General features: G+C 33.0%; 1 protein-coding gene across 1 annotated transcript; it reads left to right on the top strand.

The window, feature by feature from the left end:
• The first annotated feature begins 672 nt into the window (after positions 1–672).
• LOC131598408 (BURP domain-containing protein 9-like) lies at positions 673–4,383 on the top strand. Its single transcript, XM_058871013.1, has 4 exons — positions 673–678; positions 2,194–2,335; positions 2,475–3,220; positions 3,325–4,383. Exons 1-4 carry the CDS (start codon positions 673–675, stop codon positions 4,222–4,224), a joined length of 1,794 nt encoding a protein of 597 aa, XP_058726996.1. The 3' UTR covers positions 4,225–4,383.
• The last annotated feature ends 5,864 nt before the right edge of the window (positions 4,384–10,247 follow it).

The following is a 10,247-nucleotide window of genomic DNA, read 5'->3' on the forward strand; positions in this document are numbered from 1 at the left end:
TAAGGAATTCTGTCAAGATAATAAATAGCTATCATCATAATAGAATACCTAATCAGAATACCTAATCAGAATACCCAATTTCTTAAAGAAGACATTACCTTATTTCAAGGTAATATAAGTCCACAAACCAAAAAATTGGTTGAGAGACACTAAATTGATATTAAATAGAACCATAAACAATAAACTATAAGCAGAAAATAACAAACTATAAGCAAGAAGAAAGGGATAGTAACCTGAGTTAGACTTGATGTGGGAGATGGTAGGTTTGAATCGGCGTTGTACAAGTAGAAACCGGAGACTTCAAAGTAACTGTAAAATTAAACAGACACACACGATGCAGTTAAATACAAATATCATAAAAGTGAAGGAAGTATATGCAAACTGTAGCACAAACTACAATGATTTTAGAAGTAGAAACCAGATTCCATAAAACACAGTTTCAGAATAGTGCAGACACATACATTCATATCTCATTCAGAGAATATTGAATAAAAGAAAATCATAAGCTTCCATGATATTTATATACAAGTTATTTCCTTCTAGACAAAACAGAAGCATACCAACAATTTTGTTAAATGAAAACTCAACCATTAAGTTGGTGAAACCAATAAATAAGTCATACTGCATATATAAAGGAAGATATGCACAATTCACATGAAAGTAAACTCAACCATGGATGTAACCATTAAAATAAAGTAGTAAGAGAGGATATTGAAAATGAAATCACTAGTAAAAATTTGAAAGAGAATAATGTAAAATTTGAAAGAGAATAATGTGAATGTTTCCCATCTCATTTCATTTCAGAAATAAATATAGATATTTCCTTCTTATCTCTTAAAGTCAATTTAATATATGAGCATGTTTTAATATAGTTCAATCCATTTCAAAACTTGTAGAATTCCATAAACCAAGTTGCAATAAAGTAGAGACATCAATATGAACTCATACATTAAATCCAAGACCAAACTAAGACACCTTTTTCAATTTACAAAATAGCAAGAGGAAGAGTTGAAATGTTTGTATTACATTCAAACATGCTCATAGTGCACAACGATCATGGTTTAGAATAAAGATAGCATTTTCATTCTCAAAAAGATAAAGTAAAACCAATGGTGTTAACTGAATAAGCATGTTAATAGGATTAACACTTACCGAAAACGAAGAAAAGAAGATGTTAGCACCACAACTGACACAGCAACACAGCAACACGACTTCGTGAGAGAAACAGCAACACAACAAATTAATTCTGTAAAAATAGATTATTAAACAAAATCAAGATTTTCTCTTAATCTAGGGTGATCAATTGATTCTGTAAAATGTATTGATTCTGTAAAATGTATTTTTCGTAATGACGAATCATATAAGCATATGAATATAAACCCAGGTTACCTTCAGTTATATGAACAAAAACAAGTTACAATAGAAGCGATTTCAGAATGCCGAAGAAGAAGATATAAACCCAGATGCGATTTCAGAAGCTATTTTTTGTGCGATTCAAAAGCGATTTCGTGAGAGAAGAAACGATTTCGTGATTTCTGTAGGGTTTAGAAGCGATTTTGTGAGAAGATAGGGTTTATCATTTGAGAAAAATAAGCGATTTTCGAGAGAGAAGAAAGAAATTAACGATACTGATTGTTATTATTTTTTTTAATTTCAATTTTGAAAGGCTACTAAAGCGCTTCTGAAAAGCGCTCTCATAGCCTGGTCTATACCAGCGCTTTTGAGTAAAAAGCGCTCTCATTAAACCCCCCCTATAGCAGCGCTTTGAAAAGCGCTTTAATAGACAACCCTACCAGAGCGCTTTTGAAAAGCGCTCTCATACCCCCCTTACCAGAGCGCTTTTTAAAAGCGCTCTCATACCCCCCCCCCCCTACCAGAGCGCTTTTTTTCATCATTTTCCCTTTGTTTATTAATTTGTTTTTAGCGAACCCTACGAGAGCGCTTTTGTCTAAAAGCGCTTTAGTAGCTGCGCTGCTACAGCTTAATTTTGGCGTAGTGATTATTACTTTTCTAATGGTGAGTTGCTCACAAACTCCATGCATAAACCACTTTCATTTCTTCAAATACTAGTTGTGATATTCTATCTCTATTTTGCTTGTAAAAAATTATTATAATGTTATTATATATTCTCTATTTTTCTTGTAAACAAATGATTACTAATGTTAATATATTATCAAATGCAGCTTCTGCTAGTGGCAAGCAACTAATGCTGAAACGTTACCACCTCAATTTTACTGGAAGTCCGTACTCCCTAACTCTCCAATTCCAAAAGCCATAACTAATTTGTTGCCCAACTCTCCAATGTCAAAAGCCATCACTAATATCCTACTCCCTGGTCAGTATTATACTCTAAAATTTTTACCTATACAATAATATCTTTAAACTCTTATTACACTTTAATATATAGATGTAAATTTTCTTTCATATATGTTTCAAATTATTTACTTTTGAAGTTTAATTCCTCTCTTAAATAGGTGTAGATGTAATGTCTGTAGAGTTACCTAATGCATTTTCTTACCATCATGCTACAAATGAGGTTGCTGTAAAGTCTGCGGAATCATCTAATGCATTTTCTTACTATCATGCTGCAAGTAAGACTAATCTAAATTCTAGAGAAACACCTAATGCATTTTCTTACTATGCTGCTAGTGAGCCTGATGTAAATTCCGGAGAATTATCCAATGCATTTTCTTACCATCATGCTGCAAGTAAGACTAATCTAAATTCTAGAGAACCACCTAATGCATTTTCTTACTATGCTGCTAGTGAGCCTGATGTAAATTCCGGAGAATTATCCAATGCATTTTCTTACCATCATGATGCAAGTAAGCCAGATGTAAATTCCGAAGAATTATCTAATGCATTTTCTTACCATCATGCTGCTAGTGAGCCTGATGTAAATTCCGGAGAATTATCCAATGCATTTTCTTACCATCATGATGCAAGTAAACCAGATGTAAATTCCGAAGAATTATCTAATGCATTTTCTTACAATCATGCTGCTAGTGAGTCTGATGTAAATTCAAGAGAATTATCTAATGCATTTTCTTACCATCATGCTGCAAATGAGGCTGGTGTGAAGTCTGCAGAATTACCAAATGCATTTTCTTTCCATCATACTGCAAGTAAGCCTGATGTAAGTTCCGAACAATTACCTAATGCATTTTCTTACCATCATGCTGCAAGTAAGCCTGATGCAAGTTCTGGAGAATTATCTAATTGATTTTCTTACCATCATGCTGCTAGTGAGCCTCATATAAAGAGAATTATCTAATGCATTTTCTTACCATCATGCTGCTAGTGAGCCTGATATAAATTCTTTAGAATTACCAAATGCATTCTTACCATCATGCTGCAAGTAAGCCTGATGTAAATTCTAAAGAATTACCTAACGGGTTTGGTTACCATCATGCGGCAAGTGAGACTGGTGTGAAGTCCGAAGAATCACCTAATGGGTTCGGTTACCATCATTCTGCAAGTGAGGCTAATTTAAATTCTCGAAAATTACCTAATGGATTTGGTTACCATCATGTTGCAGGCGAGACTCAATTGCATCATAAACCACATGCAACAATCTTCTTTTTTGAAAAGGAATTGCACCATGGGACAAAATCATACATTAGATTTGCCAAAACCAATCCAAATAATGAAGCAAAATTCTTGCCTAGAGAAGTTGCTAGTTCAATACCTTTTTCATCAAAAAAGTTGGAATACATACTCAATAAGCTGAACATCAAGAAAGGGACAAAGGGTGCTCACATTGTGAACAACACAATCACTGACTGTGAAGTGGATAGCATCAAAGGAGAAGAAAAACTTTGTGTAACATCATTGGAGTCTATGATTGATTTCTCTATTTCTAAAATTGGGAAAAATCTTGAGGCTGTTTCGACAGAAATGTATAAAGAGAGTGACTTTCAGCAATATAAAATAATAACACAAGGAGTGAAGAGGTTGGGGGAGAAGAACAAAGTTGTTGTGTGCCACAAACAGAATTACCCTTACGCAGTATTTTTCTGTCACACAACAGATACAACTAAAGTTTACTCAGTGCCTTTAGAGGGTGTTGATGGAAGCAGAGTTAAAGCTATTGTCGTGTGTCACACTGATACATCGCAATGGAACCCAAAACATTTTGCATTTTTAGAACTCAAAGTTAAAGTTGGAACTGCTCCAATTTGCCACCTACTACCTCAGGATCATGTTGCTTGGATTGCCAAGTAGAACAACTCTTTTTTCCGCTTCAACATTTAGGTAACATTTAGGTGTGTTGTGTTTTCTTATGATGTATGGTTACAAGTGTGTTATTTGTTTTACTTTGATGTCTTTACTATGAGGTATTACACTTGTGCTAAATAAAGTTGCTTTCATGTTATGGCTCAATGGAATGGTTCACTGCAACAGAAATAAATGTTTTGTCTTTATCTATCACCCCTATTATTCAACCTTAAAAATTATCGATGACATGCAATTTCTTGTTGGAAGTAGAAATATTGACTGTTCAGCAACCTTGAAAGAAACGGTCTTAGATATACATGTAATTCATATGTCGTCGTGTAGTACTCCACGAGCGGAAAACTTCCTCAACTGCCATCACACAACCAACATCCAGGAACCTAATTAAAGGATTCAAAACCTGAACACTATCAAAATTATGAAAACTAAAAATTTCAAACACTTGGAAGCATAATAAAACTAGCTAATTAAAATATTTCATTTGATTTATTTTAAATCTTTTGATGACACTCTATCATTGCATAATATTTGCGAGTATTTTTTGATAAAATCAGTGAACTTTTTATTCAAAATGACCTAAATTGATGAAAAAGTGAGTAAAATAACCAAGTGAAGAAATATTGGGGACTTATAGGTATTTTGAAGAAAAGCTACTATAATTCTCGCTATCGTGATGGCTTCATCGTGGGCGGTATGGAAAAGTATCATGATCGCAATAGTACTCGCAGTGATCGCGATGGTACAAAATTGTGATGTATTTTGCCATCTTTAAATAGAAAATAATGCTACTTTTTTAGGTGTTCCATTTTGGACAATAGAAAGTTGTACCCTGGAGTTCTCAAGCAAGAATTTAGACCAATTTGAAAGACATTATTCTTTCTGTACTCTTCATTTAAACTCATGGTATTTCACTTTTTTTAACTATGAGTAGCTAGATTTTGTAACACCCGTATAATTTTAATTTAATTTGAGTATTAGATTAATAATTATAATTATTATGGATTTTATGAAAATAATGAAAAAAAAGGATGGTTTATGGTATTTGGGCCATGTAAGAGATTAGTAAGAAGAGGGGGTGTGGTGTAATAAAGCCCTTACTAATTTAATATTATTTTTCATAAAATAATTAGAATTGGGAAAAAAAAGGAACAGAACGTGAAAAGGGAGAAGTTGGAACACGAAGAGCGTGAAAGAGGAACAAAGAGGAAGACACCAAAGATCAAGAAATTTGGCAAAGGTAAGGGGGAACTCTTCCAATTATCATCTCTTATTATGGTTATAGATGAATAGTATATGAATAGTTGTGTTGTTGAGTCAATTTGATTTGTATGTCAGAGTTAGGTTTTGGGTTCTAAGAATTGATTTAGATTTTGGGGTTTTGATGTGTGAATTGATATAGGATGATAGATTAATCTGTATGAATGAATCCTAGGAATGAAAACGTGAAAAATGGATTGTTTTAGACTCAAAATCGTGGACTGGTATGAGTAGAAACGAGTGAGAATTGGACTGTTACGAAACTGCAGAATTCTGGGCATTTTTTTGGTTTTTCGCGTATGGAACAGTGTCATACGCGTATGGGATGAGGTCATATGCGTATGAGGGACGACGATTGCATCAAACCTGACGACTTCTAATGCTCAAATTTTTACTTATGGACGTCAAACACACATACACAAATTATGCAACCTCCTTTTTCAATCCAGGCCATCAAAACATCTTCCTCAAGTTTTGATACATTTTAGTAGCACTGAGATGTATACTCATACCACTTCAATCTTCCTTCTTCAAGAATACCCTTTTTGAGTTTAGGCACACCACCACCTTGACCTTGATTTATTAAAGTTAATTGTTCCACCAATTTCAAATCAGTTTACTAACCTTCTCTAATATCTTCCAGAACACCACTCGTAAGCTTCAACATACGCAATTTTACACTCTCTGGCATAACTTCACAAACCAAACTCAAATTTATTGGTTCTTCAATCAAATCCAACTCTCTCACCATCAAGGTCGACATATGCAATGCCTTTCGACTGAAGGCATCAACTATGACATTGGTTTTACCTGGATGGTAATTTAAACCAAAATCATAATCCTTCAACAACTCAAGCCACCTCCTTTGTCTTATATTTAACTCATTTTGATCGAGCACGTACTTTAAGCTCTCATGATCACGGAACACTTCAAATATAGAGCCAAACATATAATGTCTCCAAATTTTAAGTGCAAATACAATGGAAACCAATACAACACTCAGACCCATCTTGTAAGCATCATAATCACTACAAGAAAATTGGTGCATTATGACACTTCATTTTGGAAGGTTACAACGCTTAGAACCGTCGCAATTTGCAAGTCACGACGGTTGTTGTGTTGTCATAGAAACGTGCGTCGCGAGGCTGTATTGCGACGGTTACCAACCATTGTGAAATTTCATTTGATTTTTGTTTTTATTATTGATTGCGACTGTTTCAAACTGTCGTATTTTGATATAAAATTTTAAATATGATTTTCTTGATAACGGTTTAAAGCGCTATTAATTATTAAATTTTTACTTTTAACAACAGTTTAAACTGTTATTAATTTTAATCTATAGTATTTTTTAATAATATTTTTTATTTTAATTATAATCTACTAAAATATTTTTAAATATAGTATTATTTTTTTAATATTATGTTTTATTTAAATTATTACTACTAAATTATTTTTATTTATGTTATTATTATTTGGTAATATTTTTTTATTTGATTTTTTATCACTTTTAAACGTATTAAAATTAATTCCAATAAAAAAACATGTAATATCAAATAAACATCATGATATCAAAAAAAATGTGAGTTTCATAATCATGTCACGTAATACAAAAAACCGAAAAACATATCAAATTCTAAGCTTATAATAATAAGATACATAATGCGAAAAATACATAGGAAAGTTCATAATCTACTTAATTCATAGCAAAGTCTAGTTTGTCCTTCCTTATGATCCATTATCTGCAATTCGATAGCTAGACTTAGAAGAACGTCTACCATCAGCGGGTGATTCAAATCCCTGAAGAAAAAAAGTATTAAAATAATACTCACGAGCTTTGATTTTAAATGCATCAAAATAATATACCTGTCTTCCACTAGAATTTTGCATTTGCCTTAAGAGTTCAATTTCCTGTGTCTTAGCATTGTCCCTCAGCTTTAAGAATGCAATTGCCTCCATCAATTCATCAATTTTTGAATTCTTTTCTTTAAGTGCATTAATTTCTTCTTGCATTTCCTTTGTTTTTTTAATTTTCTTCAAAAGAAGACGCCGATCTCGTAGATTTATTAATTAGAGATGGCGTAACTCCAAGTCCCATACTATGAACATATCCAGGATGTTCTTTTCGAAATACTTTCTGAAATGCCTCATTTTTAGACACAAAATCCTTAATTGCAGCTTGTAATTTTTCCTGCACATGCAAAAGAGAAAATTGAGCTACTCATTTGATTTATTTCAAAAATAAAGACCCTGTTATAATTATTCAAATAAAATCATTAAGTAATATAAATTATATGAAAATAAACTGCTAACAAAAATATATATTAGCCACTGATGTGTTTGCTAAGAGCTACCACTTCTAACAACTATCCAACCAACCTATTAACTCACTAGTGCAAAAATGTTAATTTACACCCGTTTTTTATTAAATTTACACCCATTATTTTTAATAAAAATCGGGTGTATATCCACAGGGTGAGAAATGTCTAACGCATTTACACCCGTTTTATACCCGTTTAAAATGGGTGTAAATACGTTCGTAATTACTCCCTATTTTAAAAATATCGGGTGTAAATACGTTCTACGTTACACCCTATTTTAACAAAAATTGGGTGTAATTGGGCGTAATTACGTTTTTAATTACACCCTGTTTTAATAAAAATCGGGTGTAATTGGGCGTAATTACGTTTTTAATTACACCCTGTTTTAATAAAAATCGGGTGTAATTGGGCGTAATTACGTTTTTAATTACACCCTGTTTTAATAAAAATTGGGTGTAATTGAGCGTAATTATGTTTTAATTACACCCTATTTTAATAAAAATCGGGTGTAATTGAGCATAATTATGTTTTAATTACACCCTGTTTTAATAAAAATCGGGTGTAATTGAGCGTAATTACGTTTTAATTACACCCTATTTTAATAAAAATCGGGTGTAAATACGTTCTTAATTACACTCTATTTTAATAAAAATCAGGTGTAAATACGCCATTTATGAATGAACAATTATATTATATTTAAATCTATTTACACCCTATTTCATATACACCATTTAGTTATATTTCATTTTTAGTCATAATATTGCAAATACTATAAAATCATACACATAAAAATCATATTTTAACTAAGTCAAAATATTTTTAATATTAACCAAAAAGTATACAAAATCATGTGCAATCATAATATTTCAAGTACTATAAAATCATACATACATAAAAATCATATTTTAACTAAGTCATAACACTTTCTTCATATATAAGTTTTCTTCTTCTTTTATTTTTGTTTTGGCAACATTTCTCTGTCTTTATCCTCTTCAACCATTTGCATTTGATCTTGAAATCTTAACATCTCCATGTCACCAACATAACAAGCTGAATCAACAGTCCATATGCAACTCATCATCATATGATTATTATTGTTCATCTGATCCGTTGGAACTGTAATCGAAACACTGCATCCACCACCACCGGTAGTACCTTTTCCTCCTCCTTGTTGTTGTATGCAAGGAGCCCATGTTAGCGCTAGTGGCAAATTGTGAGTCTTGCATACAGACGCCAACACCTCTACGATCTCATTCACCGCTGCTTCGTACAACTCCTCAAAAACCTAATTATTCATTATCATATGTAAAACAATTAGATCAAGAATTGAATCTAGTATTGATTTGATGAATGATGGAATGCATCCTTACCTTTACTGCTGGTGGAATATTCATGTTGTGGCTACTTCTAAAATCAACAGCCTGCACCAAAGATAGATAGATCCATCAATCACATGTTTTAAATTACGGTAATATTATTAAACTAGTACTAATGCAATTAATTGAGAAACTACAAACCTCAAGAGCATTGGAGAGATGATCGAGTTGTGGACGATAATTGATGAGGTTTTGATTGGCGATAACAAACTCAACGACACCTAGACATGTTCCACTTCCTCTTTCGAACACCGGAAATGCTAAAAGAGAACCATACTGTTGCTGCTGTTGCTGATGTCGCGGATACTCGTGGCTTCTAAAGAATCGAGCATGAACATTCATGTTTGGATTCACAGAAATCGGAACAGATGAACTGGAATCCTGCTGCAGATATTGAATTGCTGATCTCCTCCTTAGAACAGGCACCCATATGTGAATAAGAACGTTGTTGGAAGAGTTCTTTGTGTACTCTTTTAAGTAACCAACAGCAACTACTAATCTCTCTTTCACCAAAGTCGATGGACCTTGACTCGCCCTCGGCCCGATCCACCATCTCTTGCCAACAACAAAACCACTTTCCTGATCAACTTGATGATGATTAACATGGTCACCTTCTCCATTTTGCGGAATGGTTCGCACAAATTCACACAGAAATCGTAAAAAAACGGAGAACCAAAGTACCAAAAATGGAGAACTAAGAGAACCAAAAATGGAAAACCAGAAAACCAAAAATTAGAATTAATAAAATTCTTACTTTTTATGTTGCGGAACTTGAGCATCTGAACAAAAATAACATAATTTGCATAGAAACACATTGAATTTTCTAAAAATAGTTTTCTTTCAATTTTGAATCAAATTCTTCATCAGACTCCAATGAGTGACCTAGATCGGTAATAAACTCTGCTAGAACCTTGTCACCGGTTCCGGTGTGAGAATCCAACTCGGTACATACCTTGGAATTTTGGCACCCTTTGTAGAAAGCAACAACTACAGGTCTTTGTTAACTGATGTAGCTGCCAAGCACCAAGCACCAAGAACCTTGCTCACATAACTATCATCT

This window comes from Vicia villosa, linkage group LG4, assembly GCF_029867415.1.
Source record: "Vicia villosa cultivar HV-30 ecotype Madison, WI linkage group LG4, Vvil1.0, whole genome shotgun sequence".
NCBI lineage: Eukaryota > Viridiplantae > Streptophyta > Magnoliopsida > Fabales > Fabaceae > Vicia > Vicia villosa.